The sequence below is a fragment of the Artibeus jamaicensis genome, unplaced genomic scaffold (assembly GCF_021234435.1).
Source record: "Artibeus jamaicensis isolate MK-2021 breed Jamaican fruit bat unplaced genomic scaffold, CSHL_Jam_final contig_887, whole genome shotgun sequence".
NCBI lineage: Eukaryota > Metazoa > Chordata > Mammalia > Chiroptera > Phyllostomidae > Artibeus > Artibeus jamaicensis.
The window spans coordinates 375,049-392,349 of record NW_026522003.1 but is presented as its reverse complement, the minus strand read 5'-3'; the positions used below and the strand labels follow the sequence as shown (position 1 = coordinate 392,349).

Genomic DNA, 17,301 nt, shown 5'->3' with positions numbered 1-17,301 from the left:
GACCAGACTCCTTCCTGTCATGTCACCCTTATAAGCCTTCAGTGGCTGGTGAATTACCTACATGGTCAAGTCTAGATATGTAGATCCTCAAGGATCTTCTTGCTTTAGGGCTATTTGAACCTTTCTTCCTCCTCAGGCCTGCCTTCTCTTCCGTCTTTCCTACCCTCCTCCAGGAACCTACACGGGCATCTGCTCTGGCAGTGACGAAATCAGGTACTGCGTGCACAGGTGCACAGCCCCGTTGTGCCCTCCATTTGCTGAAATCCCTCCTGGGCCTTTGTACTCGCTACCTCTTTGACTTCATTTGTCTCGTACCCCACATGCAGTCCACCAGCCAGTCCTGCCACTGCCCCTTCAGAAGCTACCCAGACTCTCACCACCTCTCCTTGCCTCCACCAGCAGCACCTCGGAACAAGTCACCATCATCTCTCACACTTTTTCTTCCTGCTTCGTTCTCCATCTTCTTTTCTGCTTTCTCTCTTTCCACCTTCAGCCTATTCTCAATACAGTGGAGGTCCTCTTAACACATAAATCTCATTATGTCACTCCTGCTCAAAACCCCCCATTGCCTTTCACCTCAGGTTAAAAGCCCAAGTCCTTACAATGGCCTCCACAGTCCTTATGATGTGCCCACTATCCTCTCTAACCTCACCCCTTGTCATTCTCCTCAGTAACTTTGCTCCAGGCTTCTTGCACCCACCGCACACATATCTGCCCCAGGACCTTTACAGTTGCTGATTCTTTTGTCTAAAATACTCTTGCTTCAGGTAGGCACGTGACTTGTCCCCTTTCTTCCCTGAGTTCCCTACCTAACTAGCAGTCCTTGCTACTCTATTCTATGCTGCCTCATTTTCCTTCATAGCACTGACCGCTTCATATATTTCCACTTGTGTACTAGTTTATCTCCTCTCCTTCCTTACTCCATGAGAACAGGGACTTGCTCTGTTTGTTACTATATCCCTAGTGCCTAGAGTGGTGCCTGGCACATTGCACGAATGTAATAAATAGTTGATGAATGAATTAACAAATTATCTCCCATACTAGGTTCTAGGCATCTGAAGGGTGGATGCCCCATTTTATCATCTTTGTGTCCCAGTTTGAACATTGACAGCTTATGGACAGTGATGGAAACAACTGTATTTTGTAGAAGCCAATTCAGCCAAACACAGTGAAATGGGGATTGGGAACACTGAAATTCAAGAGATCAGAGTTCCAACCAGGCTGTCACTAAAAGCTGTGTGGTCCAGGAGAAAGAGTCTGTATGGGCCTTCATTTTCTCATTCTGCAAAGGCCAGGTTTGCACTAGATTTTAGCCTTGACATTCTCATTTTGTGGTTATAAGTTTAGTGTAATTGCATAGTCATTTGACAAATATTTACTGAATTAGGTTCCAGGCTCTAATTGAAAACACAAGACCCCAATCTCAAGAGCTCTCAAATTGAAAGAACAAAATAAAATAGGATCAGCTGGGCTGCAATGAGAACTGAGTCTTAAAAAGACTCAGCATGCCCTGGAGTTGAGGCTGGGAAGGTCATCTAGACTAAAGAAATGGTTGAGCAAAGAAAGGCAGGAGGCATGGAGACAGGTAAGTTTGTAACCAGAACATAACTTAATTTTACATGCATAATTGTTAGAGACAAACGGCTTTTAGATGCTGAGAATATATCCTGCATCCAAAAAGCTAAAATCTGTTTCAGCCAGGAGAACATTCACAACTGGAAAACAGGCAGATCAGGCATGCCCACAACCTAAACTGATCAAGTTTGGGAAATGACCAGGCAAGTCCCCTGTTACTTCCTGTGAGATCTGTCTTTTCCCCCATCCACCTCTGGTGGCTCTCAGGCCCCCTCACACTGTTTCTACCTGCCCAGCTCAAGGTAGACCCAAAGCTGGCACAAAGACAGACCAAACAATTGCTACCTGGTAGGTTTTGGTTGGGGGTAGGGCAAGGTCTAGCCGCAAGTCAGGCGCCTGTACAGGACCAAGGCCTTTGCCCCAGACTTGACCCCACTGGGTGAAATGCCCTTGTTGCCAGGGTGGATGAAGAAAAGGCTGGGATTTGCTCCCCGCTCATTGGTCGGCAGAGAAGCGTCTCCAAGAAACCCTTGCTACCAAGGGAACAAGACCCTATTGGTCAGGACACCTCACAATTGCCCAGGAGCGCGCAGGGTTCTGCCGATTGGTTCGTTCCTCCCTTACTCGGCTCAGGGTGTATGTATGTGTGTGTGGGTGTGTGTCTGTGTGTTGGGGCTGGGGGGAGAGTGGCCTATCTCCTAGACTCCTGGCAGGCAGCTTGGCGCCTGGAACCAGCTCAGCTTGGCATACACCCCTGTTCCCATTAGCTGTTCTGGGGGCCACCCTCTGCTGCTGAGGAGCGGGGCACAGAGTACCCAAGTGCATGCTCCCCGCGGCGGGATCTAGGCCCGCAAGGGGGCGACTGGGTGAGACTGTCGCTGCTCAAGCTGAGAGCAAAGGCCCAGAGCCAGACATCTTTGCGCAGGGCCTTCACGATCGGGGCCTGGTCTGGACCACCACCAGTACTCTCCTCAGGAGCTCTGCATCTCCAACCTGCTCCCGTAAGTTCGAAGCACCGACATGGTGTGAGAACCCTTCAAGGACTGACGCCTTACTTGTCCCCTAAATCATTTATCCGCCACATGTTTATCTGCTCGTTTATTTGCTCTGGATCCATTCTGGGTCCATCCGCTGCCCCACCTGTCCAAATCCTTACTTCTCTCCAGCGGTGCCGGTGCCAGTGCATCTGGTGTCCTAAAGAATTCGGATTGATATCCGAACACAGGAGTGGTAGACGACGAGAGGGTGAAACCTTGGAGGGACGATGTTCTACTATCCCAATGTGCTTCAGCGCCACACCGGCTGCTTTGCCACCATTTGGTAAAAGCTGGCTGGGCCAGGGTGGGTGAGCTGGGAGGGGTGCCCCAAGATCCCCGCCTGACAGCTCCCCGCCCCCATCCCCCACTCGCACCCCGTCCAGGCTGGCAGCAACTCGTGGCAGCCGGTTGGTGAAGCGTGAATACCTGAAGGTGAATGTGGTGAAGACCTGGTAAGGCCCAGAAAATGAACCTGGGGCTGGTGTAGGTTAGGGGTGGATTAGGGAGGCAAGGTTGTGGGGCTGGCTCTCCGCGCAGGCTTGGTGGTGATTGGGGCACATTGTTCTCCTAGTGAGGAAATCCTCAGTTACGTGCTGGTACAAGTGGAACCCCCGCAGCCCGGTCTGCCGCGCCCCCGCTTCTCTCTCTATCTCTCAGCCCAGCTCCAGATCGGCGTGATCCGGGTCTACTCACAACAATGCCAGTACCTCGTAGGTAAGACTGAGAAGGCTCTGCGAGGTGGGGCAGAGCTGGGTGACCCTCGGCTAGGCTGGCTCTCCCCATTTTGTACTCTCTGCCCACAGAGGACATTCAGCACATCTTGGAGCGCCTGCATCGTGCCCAGTTGCAGATCCGCATAGATATGGTGGACACTGACCTGTGAGTGTCCCCCTGGGCCTGGACCACCCAGCCTTTGCTGGGGAACCTCCCTGCTTGGTGTCTGCTCATCTCAGCCTCAGACCTTGACAGCCACATTCTTTCTCAGACCCAGCCTGTTGCTTCCTAACCGCCTGGACATGATGGAGATCCTGGAAGATGCTCCAGACCCCTTTTTTGGGATGATGTCTGTGGATCCCAGACTTCCCAGCCCCTTCCACATACCTCAGGTGGGGCTCATTCCTCCGGGACACCTCAGACTGATTGATGGGCTGACAGTACAGAAGGGAGTGCTATTCCTGCACCAGTCTGACACTGGGGTGAGGGCAGGGAGCTGCCACAGATCTGTCCCACAAGAGTCAGTGCTGCAGGACTGTTATGATGGACCAATCCAAACAAACCTGCTCCATTTACTTACTCCAGACCAGCCTAGAGGCTCTTCTTGTCCCCACTCATCTCCACTCTGTTCCAAGGCTCTAATCCAGGCCCTCAATATCTATCCTCAGCACTAGGTTTTCCTACCCATGTCCTTCTCCATCCATTCCTGACACCTATGCAACGTAGACACTATGTTATTCCCTTCCTTCAAAGACACCTCCAGCAGCTCCCCACTGCAAACAGAATACTAACATTTAGGAATCTCGAACACACCAGTCTAACCCCTGGTCCCAAAGATGCCACATTCAGTTCTTTGCTTGATCAGCCCATTAGGTCACCCCTTGTTCTTTACTAGTCAGATTCTACATATCCTTACAGACTTCACTCAAATGCTACCCTTTTCCATGAAGTTTCTATCCCACTCCTGGCCAAAACCAAATATTGTTCTGGATCTCAGCACACAGGGCTTTGTTTTAGCCTGTGTGTTGACACTTGCTAGGGTCATATACAAACTTGTCTCCTCACTAAACCAAACGCTCCTTAAGATCAAGAATCCTTTCTTTTCCCTCAACACTTGACACATGGATGCAGAGCTTCTTGCACAAGTTGTCAAAGGTTACATAACTGGTGTGTTGGGGTGATGGGGTCTATGAGGGCAGGAATGGGAGACCCGATGGCAAGTGAGTTCACTGCATGCTAATACCAGAATTAGGCATAAGGGGTATTAGAGTCCATTGTGCAAGACTGCAAAGTGGGAAAGCAAGGGACTGAAGCTGAAACCTATTTTTGTCCCCAAAGATTCGGCACCTTTTGGAGACTGTGACCCCAGAGAGAGTTCCTGAGAAGATCCCTCCTGAAGTCCCTACAGAGCCAGAGAAGCCGGGTGAGCAGAGGCCCTTCCTTCTGGCGAGAGGCATAGGAAGCTCTGACAGCTGAAGAAATAACCAGCTTTGAGCTGCTCTTAGGAGCCAGGCCCTGTGAGGGGCACTTTATGTGTGTAACCTCATCACTGCCTTGAAAGAGTCCTGTGAGATCAGAACCCCCATCCCCATCTCACAGGGGAGAAAAGTGAAGTCCGTAGTGGTTAAGCAGCATATCCAGGGTCAAATGGCTAGCGACTGGCCTGAGCCTGACTGGAACCCAGATTGACTGGACTCCAAAATCCATGCTTTTGCTTCATGTGGGTGTGGGAACTTGAAAAGAGATGGAGGGGCTGGTATGACTTCCCTGCCCCTTCAGACAGGATCCCGGTCACTGTCCTGCCTCCAGAGGCCATCACACTCCAGGAGGCAGAGCCCATACGCATGCTGCCAATTGAAGTGAGTTGTCCCCGCATAGACTGAGGCGGGAGTCCTGCTGCTGACAGCCCAGGCCCCCTTGTATCTACTCTGCCTTCTCTGTCTCCATTTCCCCTCTCCCTGCCTCTGGCACTTGAGCACCCACTGGGCTTCCTTGGCCTGGCCCTGGGGCGTGCTTCTCAGACTCATTCTCCTGGATCCACTTCGTTTTTTCGGAAATGGAAGGAGTCCCCTCTCCTTGTCCTTCGTCTTACAACAGGGTGAACCAGACCTCCCAGAGATTAGCCGTCGAGACCTGGACCTGCTCATTGCTGAGCCAGATGAAGCTATCTTGTTGGAGGAAAAAGGCAGGCCTGTCCGGCAGTATGGGGCCTGCCTGTCGCTGGACAGTCAGGCCCCGGGCATGGGCAGTCTGGGCTTGGGCTGCTCTTCATCTCTTTTCTTCCGTGCGCTGAACCCTGATCCTCTCTCTCTGCAGTGTCCAGGGAAGAACCCCGGGCCCCAGAAATGGAAATTGCAGTTCCCTCACTGTCACCTCCAGCTCTTCCACAGTAAGGACAGGAACTGCTGAGTCAAGTAGGGGGTTGGTGCTGGAATAAGTGGTCTCATCTTTCTTGCTCATTTTCCCTTAGGGTGGAAGGAGTAGCAGAGCTACTCCCAGGCCCAGTCCTGGCCCCAGAGGAGGAGAAGCCAGCAGTCTGGGAGCCTGAGGTCCCACTTGCTGGTGAGGAGCCCCCATGCCTGGATCCTTCCTGGGGGCATCTGCACAGCTGCTGCAGACAAGGGCCCTGTATACCCACATGCTAAAGACAGAACCCCCTCTATCTTCTTGCTCTGGGTGGCTCTGAGGGTGGAGGGTGTGAGGCGGCGGCAGGACCTAAGTGTGTTATTGCAGAGGTGACACCCCCACTCCCGGAGGAGCTGCGTCTCCCAGCCCCACCCAGCCCAGAGGTGAGTAGTAGCCCCTCCAAGCCTTCTCTTCACTCTCCTCACCCATATTAAACTTCCCCAAGCCCCAGGCCACTGCTAGCCTACACAAGCCTTCGTGCAAATTAGTAAAAGGTGCCCCTGCCCATACTACCATTTAACCAGCTGAACTTCCAGATGGGTATGCCCCTGCAGGGGTAGGAGTATGCCCCTACAGGGTAGGAGCTGCACATGCTCCTGGAGGGCCTGTCCAAGCCCTTTCCTCTGTGGTGACAATGCAGGGCCTGTTTGCAGTCCCTCAGGATGTCAGGAAAAGGAGTAACTGGTAGCCTTGCCCCCACCTCCCCTCCTCACTCAACAGAGGAGGCCCCCAGCTGTTCCACCTGTTCGCCGTCGTGGTCGCCGCCGCCAGTTACTGTTCTGGGACAAGGAGACTCAGATCTCCCGGGAGGATTTCCAGAAACAACTGCAAACCAGAGCTCACTGCTGGGAGTGTGTAAGTACAGCCCAGGCTTTGCAGGGAGACAGGGAGGGCCCAGAGCAGGTATATACTAGGCCTTGTAAACTGGGGAGGCACTGGGAACATCCCCTAAGTGCATGCCCTGGGGGGGTCTGCATATACATAATGCTCCATGCTCCTTCAGAGACCCTGCCCAGCACATCTACTGGCACCAGTTACAAGTCCTACTTTTAGCAATGAGCACAGCAGGCACAGGCGTGTGCCTGGAAGGGTTGGAAGGCCAGAGGCCTGGAACAAGGCCTTGCAGAGGTGATGGGGCAGTGCAGTGACTTCCTCTTAACTGGGCTCTGCCTTCCCTCCTACGCAGCCAATGGTGCAGCCCCCAGAGAGGACCATCAGAAGCCCCACGGAGCTCTTCCAAACCCCAACTTACTGTAAGAAGAGTGGTGGGAGTTGGCATATGGGGTCCTCTAACCCCATATTCCTCACTCTTGGCATTCCTCATGCCTCAACCCTGTCCCTGTCGCCACCTTGTCCCCACTCAGCTGGCTGGCTACCCCCAGAGCTGATGGCTGTCTGGACCCACTGTGCTCAGCCACCCCCAAGAGCACTTAGGCGAATGCCACCCCCGGAGCCCGAAGAGGAGGCTATGAGGGAGGCAGCAGCTGAAGAGGAAAGGAGAAAGATGGAAATTCCGAGTGATATCGAGGTAACTGCAGCCCCTCTCCTTCCCGAAGGACCTATTTCCCTCGAGTTCCGGCACTCTGTCTTCTGCCCGTGTGAGCCAATGGCATCAGGTCCTGTCTGACAGCCTAGGCTGGTTCAGGGTGGGGACCATTTCACTCCCGTCCCAAGTGCTTCTGTGATGTTGATGTCATCATTCTCTTTCACTCCCAGGTCCTGAGGGAGGCCCAGGAGCCCAGTGGGCCCCTTATGGTGTCCTCAGGTAAGCTTCTGAGGAAGGGGCGGTAAAGACCACCACCCTAACCACTGTCCCAGGAAACTGGTACCTCAACTGCTGACAGCTCGACAGAGGGAGTGTTTAACACAGAAAGCACACATCAGTTCTCTTCAGTTCTCCCTCCTGGGTGCTTGTCACAAGTCAATGCCCAGCGCTGGCATCCAGTCTGAATAGGTCCCAACTGCTGAGATCCAAGCAGATTGGATCAGGACCTCCCCCTCCCCCAACAGAGCTCTCCATAGAAGCAGCTGAGGAAGAGAAGACCCAGATCAGCCTCATTCCCCCAGAAGAGCGGTGGTAAGCAATCAGCCTGGGTGAGCTCAGGCAGCAGCCCTGGCCAGGTGGGGCAGTGGCTAGGATGTGTATGTCCCTGGTCACCATCACAGCTGCCACTTCCCTTCCCTATCTGCCTCCCACGTTCCCCCAGGGCCTGGGCTGAGGTGGAGCAGCCAGAGCCCCCTGCACTGCCCGTGGTGCCCGAACTCCCTGAAGTGCCCATGGAGATGCCTTTGGAGCTGCCTCTGGAGCCCGAGCTGCTCTCACTCCAGGCTGTGCACAGGTACCAGGGAGGGGGTGCCTCAACATGGTGGGCCCAGCATGGGGCCTTAGCTAATGGTTCTTGACCCCTACAGGGCAGTAGCACTGGAGCTGCAGGCCAACAGGGAGCCGGATTTCAGCAGCCTGGTGCCACCTCTAAGCCCTCGCAGGATGGCTGCCCGAGTCTTCTACTTGCTCCTGGGTGAGTGCGGGCATGTGTAGGGGGACACACAGACCAGAGGCCACTGTAGGAACTCCCCCTGACCAGCCCACTCTTCCTGTCTTGACAGTGTTGGCAGCCCAGCAGATCCTACGCATGGAACAAGAGAAGCCATACGGGCGCCTTCTGATCCAGCCGGGGCCCCGATTCCACTCTGGTTAGATCCGGTATAAGAGCTGCCAAGAAACCAGCTACCTTAACCCACCTATCACCTCCTGCCTTACTAGGCCCAGCCTGCCTCCTTTCTGGACATGAATTTCTATCTCTGCTCTCAGAGCTACTGTTTAAAGCAGAAAATGAACTGCCTTTATTACAGTATGTTGTCATGACTCCATTTGTATTGTCCCATAGCATAACAGATCCAGCCCCAGGGACAGCAGCCCCATAGGAAGCAAGCAGGGCTGGGTCTCCAGAATCTTTGGTAAGGCAGGAGGAGGAACCGGGCTGAGTGGTGGTCTTGGGGCCTGGTCAGGCTGTTCTCTCTGGCCTGGCTGCAGCCCAGTTTAGGTGAGGCCCAGGATGGCCTGGAGCTCCAGAGCTTGGTCTCCAGGTAGTGAGCCCAGTGCCGAATGGAAGCTATCGGTGTGCTGTTTGGCTAAGAATGTCAGGAGCAGCAGCAATGCAGCCTTGGTGTCTGGGTGGGGTGAGGAGAGAGAGAGAGATCCAGGGAGGACTGGCCCCCAACCCCTAGTTGCTCCAGGCCCTCTGAGCTACACTGCTCCTTGCCTCCCCCAGCCCAGCCCATGACAGCCACCTTTACCTGGTGGGATCTTGTCGTCAGTCTGAATGAGGCTGCAGATGCGCAGGAGCTCAGGAGCTGTATCTACCACCTGTGGGAAAAGACAGGCTGACTTGGGCAGCAGCAGCCCTGTGCCCTTTAGGACTGTGGTGGGTAGTAGGGGTCAAGGAGAGGCAGAGTCTCCCACTAGGGCTGTTATAGCCTGATACTAATTCACATGAATCTAAAATAATTGTGAAACATGAGAAGGACCCCTGAAACACCATGATGATAATTTTTTAGGCATAGTGGGAGAGGACAGGGGATTGTGACCAAAGGTGTGACTGAAGTCATGATCTTAAGATCAAAATCCCAGACACCCAGGAGCACCACCATAAAGGTGCATGACAAAGGTGAAAAACAGAGGAACACAGGGGTATCAGTCCAAACCTAGCCACTTGGTGCAGTCAAACCCAATAGAAAAACTGTTTTGATTGTAATTGATGGTAGATGAGGTGGCCACACCTGTACCCAGGCTCCATGAAGCACAGCCTGAAAGAACCCTCATCTAGGATATCAGCTTAGGAAAGCTGAGACTTCTGGTTCAGACCGGGGGATACACATGGCCAGACAGGATGGAGGTCCCTTTCAAAAAATGCTATGTGGTGAGAGAAAGGCCTTTTTCTCACATGATAGGCCTGGCTGCCAATCCTTGCAGACCAGTAAGAAAGCAGAGTACGAAGTGTCAAAGGGCAGCTTAAACCGTCAGTCTGCATCAGCTATAACTGATGCCAACTCTGCCTGTCTCTGAGAAGGGAGCATTAATCTCCCGAGAGCTCCAGCATGGAGGTTACCTGGTCAGGGGTGCTTTGGTACAGGAAGCTGAAGAGGCGCCCTATGGTGACCCACTCCTCCAAGTCCTCCTTTAGTGGCAGAGCGTGCAGCAGGGCAGCCAGAACCTGGACATACAGATGGCTCTGGTCTGCCCTGTCCTCTCCTTAGCTTCCAAGCACTGTCTCATATCCCCATCCCTCACCTGGGGCTCTGGTTTCCTCGTGGGACTGGCCATCAGTAGGCGAGCGAGTGCCCCACAGATGTTGTCATGGACACGATCATGGCGCTCCCGTGCCAGCAGGGGCAGCAGGAGTCCCACTAGCTTGGAAAAGTGTCTGGTCCACAGTAAAGGAAAAGGCACTCTCCCATCCCTGAGCCCAGGGACACTTTCCCAATCCCACCCCAGCCACTCTTGCAAGCCGAGGATACTCCTGGGCAGGGCGGCCCCCGTGCTCGGCCAGCACGCCCAGCCCGAAGATGGCATTGCTCCGCACTTCGGGGTCTGCCTCCCGGGTGGCGCTCAGCAGCACGGGGAGCAGACGGGACACAAACTGGGCGGAGGCAGCACCCAGACCCTGAATGCACTCTGCTAGTGTGCCCACCGCAAAAGACTTCTCTGCCACCGTGCAGCCCTGTTTCTGGAATGGAGAGGAGTGCAAGTCAGCCTGGGACTAGGACAGAGTGGGGGGCTGGGGTTTGGGTGGAATGGGGTTTGAAGTCAGGTGATGAACACTCACTGTCTTACACAGCAGTAATGGCAAGAACCCAGCAAAGAAGGGGGCAAAAACATCTCCCCCGGCTGCGGCTGCCAGGGCAGGAATGGCCTCGCCGGCGTACTCTAGCAGCATGGCGTCATATTCAGCCTGTGGGGCCAGATCAGGGGCTGGAGCACCAGCACCAGCTGTGACTGTGGCACCTCCCAACATGCTCCTCCACTGCCAAAGGTTCCCGTGAGGCCTGCCCTTGGTGACAGGACTGGCACCTCTCAGGCTGGGCTTGTTTGTAGTCCAGCTTTTTCTTCTGGCCCTCCTACTCCCACCTATCAATCCAAGCCCATCCTGAGTCCACACCTTGAGGAAGCCTTCTCTGAACCCTATCTGCCTGAGTGGGAGCATGGCTGTATCATTCAAAGTCATTACCGATCTATTAGCAGCCCTGGCTCGCCTAGGCCAAGCCCAAGTGCACTGTCCGCCCTGCCCTGTGGAGAATACCAGACACACTGCCTGGTCCCGGAGTTTGCATCCATGCTCTCACCTGGTCCTCCTCCTCCTCCTCCTCCTCTTCAGTGTCCTGACAGGCTGTCTGCAGGAAGAGGTAGGTCAGCTCAGCCTGGGCTCTCCTGCCCCTTCTCCTCTCCGTGGGGTGGGGATATGGGAGAACTGGACTTGTAGCCTCTGACCATCCCCACCTGGGGCCTGCAGTGCACCTGCCCCGCTCACCTTCCTCTGCAGCACAGCCTTGAGCATGTTGCAGAGCTCAGCCAGGCGCCCAGGGGGCTGCAGTGTGAGGGTCCCACAGCTGCGCAGCACCCCTGTCAGGGCCTCCAGCACTGCCATCACCACTTGGCGCTCCCGCTCCCTGTATACCGCCTGCATGTAGGATGGCACCACCTGGGCCAGGGTGGCCTGCAGAGCTGGGGACATGATTGGCTGATGTCCTGGTCAGGCCCTGCCCCTCTCCCATGCACCGCCTGGCCCAGAGGTACCTGCCCCACCCCAGTGCCCTTCTCACCAGCCGTGCTGGGCTCTGAGGGACAGCTCTGACAGGCTTTGTGCAGTGCGCAGCATAACTGACCCAGGGCCTCGTGGGCTGCCTTGCGCACATTCAGGTGCGGGCACTGCAGGATGAAGAGGAATGGAATGTGCCTCCTCTGCACAGGGTGAACACAGGGCCCCTGATCCTTGAACCTCACCACTCCACGGACCATGCACTCACCTCCAGAAGTTTGAATACTTCTTCAAAGACACTCTCCATGTAGGGAAGAAAGGCCACACTATGAACAGACACAAGGCCATGAAGAAGCTCCCAGGCAGGGTTCCCAGTGCCAGGTGGGGAAGGGCTGATGCTCACCTGGCATTCACAGAGATTTCCCCCAGGGCAGCGCAGGTGTCTTCCTTCTCATCGAAAAAGGCGTTCTCCACACTGTACCTGGAGTGAGGTGGGGGTAGCCGCAATCAGGCGCCAGCCAGAGCAAGTCTGGCACTGGGCCTTTGTCCACCACTAGGGTCCCTCTAACCATGCCTATGATGGCACCCCTCCGCACCCTGAGATCTCTGAGTCATCCTCCTCTTCCTCGTCCTCATCCATGAGCTCTTCCTCTTCCTCCCCATCACTCTCATCATCAAACAGAAGGAAAGAGCTGCTGCCGTCGTACTGAGGCTGGACAGTGGAGGCAGAGTGCAGACTCTGGCTCAGCTGTGATGGGAGGATAAATCCCACACCAGGGCTGGCCTTCTGCACTGCCCAGCCCACCTCCTCTCTGCTCACCACAATGCCCTCGGTGGAACGCAGTGACAACAGCATGAGTGTGGTGATTTGTGGCAGGTAAGGTGCCAGGGCCTCACCCATCAGCCCCGATAAGGCTGCAAACAGGCTGTACCTGGCGGAGGCAGATGGAAGCTGTAGAGTTTGGGCTATGATAGCCAGACAGGATGGGGGAGCCAGGGAAACCTATGGTCCAGAACCAAGGACTGAGGGCTGGAATGGGGAGAAGTGGGGGCTCACTCACGTGCAGCGCCGCAAGTCAGGGTCGTCTACCTGGTTGCACAAGCCCAGCCCCAGCTGGCAGCATTCCTCAGCCAGGGGCCTCATGGGCTCCCCCACTGCTCGTGCCAGCACCCCCAGTGTCTCTGTGGGGGCAAAGACTCCGGTCAGCACTGGGAAGTGGAACTGGGCCAGAAGAATGCAGGGCCAAGACCTGGGGACCAAAGGTGGCAGCTGGAGAAACCCCACCTACTCCTAGGTGCAGTGGGAACACGTTCTTTGGTGAGAAGGAAGACACCTGCGCCGCCCTGGGGAAGGTCTCTGTGAACGCCAGGTGAGCACCAGCCCTTCCCTGGCACTGGGAACCCTGCCTGGGAGCCCCTTCCTTACCCAGGCTCTGGATCCGCACAGGCTGAAGGTCCTCATGGCCTGCCACCAGGAACTCCCGCAGGTGCTCCATGATGGCAGGAAAGTAGGGCAGCAGGGAGGCCTGGGCAGCTGTGGCTGCAGGACAGAACCAACTGTGGGTAGATGGGTACTAGGCTTTCTGGGTGAACCCCATGCCCTGCCTCCTGCCCCTTTCTCCTCACCAATGGCCCCCAGGGCGCTCACAGCCAGCTCTTTGGCCTGGGGACTGCTGGGATTCCTCAGAGGTTGCAGCATACACTCCATAAGCTCCGGAAGGTAGGGCTGCACTTTAGGTCCTGTGGGAAAGGGTGCCCGTCTAACCAGCAACCCAGGTCTCTACATTCTAAGGGTCCACCACATGTCTCCAGGCTGACGGAGGCATGATGCTTCTTGTGGCCCCACCACACCCTCCTCCCGACCACAGGCAGTGGTTCAAAAGTTGCAGCCAAAGCTACAGCTTTGTGCCCTCCCTTGCACCCTCAACTGCCTTTACTACCTAGGTTCTCCACGAAATTCTCCAGGGCATAGCAGGCCTTGGCTAGGTGCTGTGTGTGCCTGGGAGGCACTGACTTCAAGTAGGCAAGGAGCAGTGGCATCACCTCCCCTGAATAGCTGCTGATATGAGGCTGTGGGAGAGAGTGGATCTTGAGTCAGCTCTACCGCAAGGCACACAGCTCAGTGCTCCCGAGGCAACAGGGGTTCCTGAGGACATGGATCTGGTCCTTGGAACCGGTGGCTACCCACATTCAGCGCCACTGACCTGTAGGTTCTCTGAGAACTGGCCCAGGGCAAAGAGCGCAGCATTGCGCACAACTTGTGACGGGTCCTCCAGACCCTTGCACACAATCTGCAGTAGCGGGGTCAGCAGTCTGGATGAGGCAGGGCAAGACAACATAGTCTGAGGGGCAGGAACTGAGAGCCCTGGGCTGGACTGTTCTCCTGTTCCCCCCGGACTTTCTCTGTCACCGGATGATAGGTACCACCCCCTGGTCCCTACAGCTGGGACTGCCTTTCATTTATCTTTCAAATCAAAATGCTCCTGAGATTAGAAGGTAAACACTATCAGTAATTAGGTACGAACGACAAGCACAGATCAGGACTGCTGTAGGTCACGTGGTCCTCATGCCATGGTTCACCCTCCCTGCGGGACAGGAATAAACACCTCTGCCTGATGTGGTCGCTAGCTCCGTCGGACAGCACAGCCAGCACAAGGAGGCCAGCCTTGCGCTGGTAGGGGCTTGCGCTCCTCAAGGCCTCTTCCAGCATGGGCATCTAGGGAAGCACAGGGTGTTCTCCTGAAACCCCAGCACAAGCCTGCCCGCTCTTGTGGCAACAGGCCCTCCACACTCACCAGGGCTCATATAGCTTCTGCTCAGGGGACTAGGCACACCTGGGGGTAGGGCCAATGGGCACTAGAAGGACGGAGGTACTTACTAGTGGCGTAAAGAGCTTCTCAGGGGGCAAATGTAGTGCCAGCATGTCCACAACCTAAAAAATGACAGGGAAACTTTGTTGGACTCCAACTCTGTCCCCCAACCTCCTATAGCCACCTAATGCCCCACCCCACCCTTGTCCCACACTGCACCTGTACAGCAAAGTGCTTGGGTGTCTCTCCCACCAGCCCAATCTCCAGGTCTTCCTCCTCTGAATCCTGGTCCTCTGGATCCAGCTGGCCCAAAGGCGGCTCAGCAGCAATAATGGGGAAAAGGGTGTGCAGCAAGGGGGGCAGGAGACGATTCTTTAGTAAGGCCTTGAGAGGAAGGGTGGAAAAGTGTCCCTGACAATCTGCTTCCAAGATGGACTCATATTAAAAATCCCAGCCTTTCAGGCCACAAAGGGCTCCAGCAGGAGTTTCACCTCTCAACCAGGAATCAGGGTGAGGCCAGGACAAGTCTTAAACATCTTAGTTATGGTACTTTGAATATTCCAAGATTGTCAAAAAGCCCCAGGTGTGAGATGAGGGGTGGCGGGGGGGTTGGGTGTGTCAGAGGACACTCACCTTGCTCTTGACTTTGACCAAAAAAGTGAGGCAGCAGAGAATTCGTACACGCACTGCATCACCCAGAGCTGTGTTTCTAGCCACCTGCCCAGAGACTAACGTGAATCAGAAACAGGGAAGAAAAATACAGAAAAAACAGCAGGGGCTGTGCCCACCCCTGGCTCACCCCCAGGCAAAATGTGAGGGTCTCAGAGAGGTGGGAGGTGATGACAGGCACCTCTGACTCCAGCAATTCATCCAAGGCCTCCATGGCCTCACAAGCCTTTGCCTGCCAGACAGACAGACAAGTCACAGGGTTACCATCCTCTTATTCAGTGGATCAGACTGGATGCTCCTATACCCTCCTTCCAACAGAGCTCCTGCCCAAACGTCCTCACCTCGTCTACAGAGATCAGAGTCTGCACGGCCATGATGAGCTTGGGCACCAACATCCGTGCCAGAGGCTAGACAACAAAGGATGAGTTGAATCAAGAAAGCATAATGCAGCCTATTCGTAGGCCGCAGAAGATGGCAACTTCCTTGAAGCCTAGACGCAGGAGTCCAGCCACAGCCACCCACACTCTCCCTTCTCAACTGTTAGAAAGGCCAACAGGCAGAGAAAGAGTCTAAAGTAGCTCTGTATCCTGCAGGGGTAAGGACCTAAAAGCCCAAGGATACTAAGCCAGGGAAAGTGAGGGCCCACATCTCACCACGTCATCAGTGCGGAGGTAAGGGGCCATGGTGGTCAGAGTGCGCAGAGAATAGAAGAGAAGCCCAGGAGACCCCACCTCACCAAGGGTCTCATTCAAAAGCCGAAGAAGTTCCCGGTGGTGGGGTTGGAAGGCCTCAGGCCGGGAGGTCACCACTACACTTAGCAGCAAAAGCCCCATCTGTCCAGGAGCAGGGGACAAGAGGGAAAAGCTTACACGGTCTATCCAGCCTCTCTGTCCCTCCCTCCTACCACCCATGTAACAGTACCTCTCTCTCAGGGATGTGGGGGCTGTGGGTACTGTGCTGAAGAAGCTGCATCAGCTGAGGCCAGGCCTCCAGGCCTTCCTTCCGAAAAATAGTGGCTGAGAGCTGGGCCAGGCTAAGGCTCACAGTGTGCCTGCAAACACCAGAGATTCCCCCGACCCCCAATCACCTTCCAGTACCCTCCCCTGCATATGATGGCCCTGCCTTCATCAGGTGGTCAGGAGAGAAACTTCCAGGTGGTGGAACAAGGTCTTTGCCAAGTTGGGACACATAAGATAGAGGCTCAAAGGGAAGTCAATAGCACGATGGGTGTATAATCTGGTGAGCTTGACCTCATTCAGACTGAATTTCAGTTTCATTTTTCTGGCAGAACATTACAACCCACTTTCAAGAACTTTAGTCTTAACACAGCTTTAGAATCTTTGCCCTACCCTTGGTCTAAAACTGAAGTCCCTGCCCCCAACTCCCAGCTTGGAGATGGAAGAGAAGGCAGAAACCCAGAGTGGGTATCAGACTGGAATTAGTCAGGATCCGAGAGGAGATGGGTGGGCACTTACTCTGTCTCTCTCTGGAGGGTCGTCAGAACCAGGGACTTGATGCTGGAACACAGGTGGCAGGCGTTTGGTTCTCTGCCTGCCCATCTCATCCTGGCCCCGCCCCACCCCGCCCCCGGCCCTGCCTACCTCTCCCGGTGATCCGCTGACAGCCGTCGCCAGCGGGTGCTCAATCGTCTGCGGGTCAGCACGGCTGCGAACTGGCGGATCTAGGGCCAGGAAGCAGGCGTGTGAAGGTCCGGGCAAGAGCGGGGGCTTCACCAGTGGCGTACTGTGGGAAGCTCAGCGGGAAGGGGCAGGAGCTTCACCTGAGGATCAGCCGCGGAGGCCAACAGGTTGCAGAGCTCGGACAGGGCGGCGGGGTCCCGAAGAACGGTCCGGAGCTGCTCGGTGGCCTGGGGGATGCCGGGAGTTAGAGTCGGGCTTTTCCCGAAACCTCCCGCTTGCCCCTGTTCGGCCTCGTCTGCCCCATACCCGGCGGATGCGCTCGGTGTCCGGCATCAGCAGCTCCCGCAGGATCAGTTCCAGGCCCGCGGGCTCCATGGCAGCGGCCGAGCCACCGCTACTTGGCCGGGAGGTGGGAGGGACAGCACGTGGAAGCTCTGAAATCCACTTCCGGCGGAAAGGGCGTTGCTCCGCGACCCTGCCGTCGCCAGGGTGATTCAACTCACTTCCTGCACAGAGCTCCAGTTCCTTGCCTTCCGTTGGACTGAGCGCGGCTTAGCCGCGGAAACTGCTCCCTGGCGAGGTAGGTTCCTCCAGCTGAGTTCCCAGGCTCTGTGGAGAACTCGGGTTCCGTTTATTTTGCGGCTGACCCGGCTTCCTAAGGGACACTGTGTGCAACAGCAGGGCTCGAGTTCCT

General features: G+C 55.5%; 2 protein-coding genes across 3 annotated transcripts; one reads left to right on the top strand and one right to left on the bottom strand.

Annotated features, from left to right (window-relative positions):
- Positions 1–2,569: 2,569 nt before the first annotated feature.
- On the top strand, positions 2,570–8,584 carry REC8 (REC8 meiotic recombination protein). The gene is given in 18 exon segments (XM_053654892.1): positions 2,570–2,895; positions 2,996–3,064; positions 3,184–3,326; positions 3,416–3,491; positions 3,598–3,718; positions 4,665–4,749; positions 5,106–5,185; positions 5,424–5,511; positions 5,643–5,715; positions 5,797–6,115; positions 6,453–6,587; positions 6,919–6,985; positions 7,097–7,260; positions 7,449–7,497; positions 7,743–7,809; positions 7,940–8,071; positions 8,145–8,251; positions 8,340–8,584. Coding segments are annotated over 18 exon segments (1,923 nt in total). The 5' UTR covers positions 2,570–2,839; the 3' UTR covers positions 8,432–8,584.
- On the bottom strand, positions 8,548–17,082 carry IPO4 (importin 4). 2 transcript variants are annotated; one of them, XM_037129427.2, is made up of 30 exons: positions 16,914–17,082; positions 16,748–16,834; positions 16,569–16,648; positions 16,443–16,484; positions 15,889–16,018; positions 15,621–15,800; positions 15,309–15,374; positions 15,098–15,199; positions 14,932–15,015; positions 14,518–14,682; positions 14,367–14,420; positions 14,095–14,204; positions 13,693–13,801; positions 13,429–13,558; positions 13,115–13,228; positions 12,915–13,028; positions 12,550–12,670; positions 12,309–12,420; positions 12,085–12,200; positions 11,892–11,969; positions 11,757–11,814; positions 11,553–11,658; positions 11,261–11,454; positions 11,076–11,123; positions 10,559–10,684; positions 10,251–10,459; positions 10,024–10,156; positions 9,842–9,946; positions 9,030–9,099; positions 8,548–8,903 (listed from the first exon to the last, which is right to left on the bottom strand). In XM_037129427.2, exons 1-30 carry the CDS (start codon positions 16,980–16,982, stop codon positions 8,773–8,775), a joined length of 3,243 nt encoding a protein of 1,080 aa, XP_036985322.2. In that variant the 5' UTR covers positions 16,983–17,082; the 3' UTR covers positions 8,548–8,772. The 2 variants fall into 2 exon arrangements, with proteins under 2 accessions (XP_036985322.2, XP_053510861.1); XM_053654886.1 differs by lacking the exon at positions 9,842–9,946.
- Positions 17,083–17,301: the final 219 nt, after the last annotated feature.

Excerpts from the sequence above, each read along its gene's own strand:
- IPO4 (XM_037129427.2), bottom strand. The coding sequence starts at position 16,982 with ATGGAGCCCGCGGGCCTGGAACTGATCCTGCGGGAGCTGCTGATGCCG. Across the intron at positions 16,485-16,568 it reads TCAGCGGATCACCGGGAGAG|CATCAAGTCCCTGGTTCTGA; the intron begins GTAGGCAGGGCC and ends CCTGTGTTCCAG. Across the intron at positions 15,801-15,888 it reads CCCACATCCCTGAGAGAGAG|ATGGGGCTTTTGCTGCTAAG; the intron begins GTACTGTTACAT and ends GCTCCTGGACAG.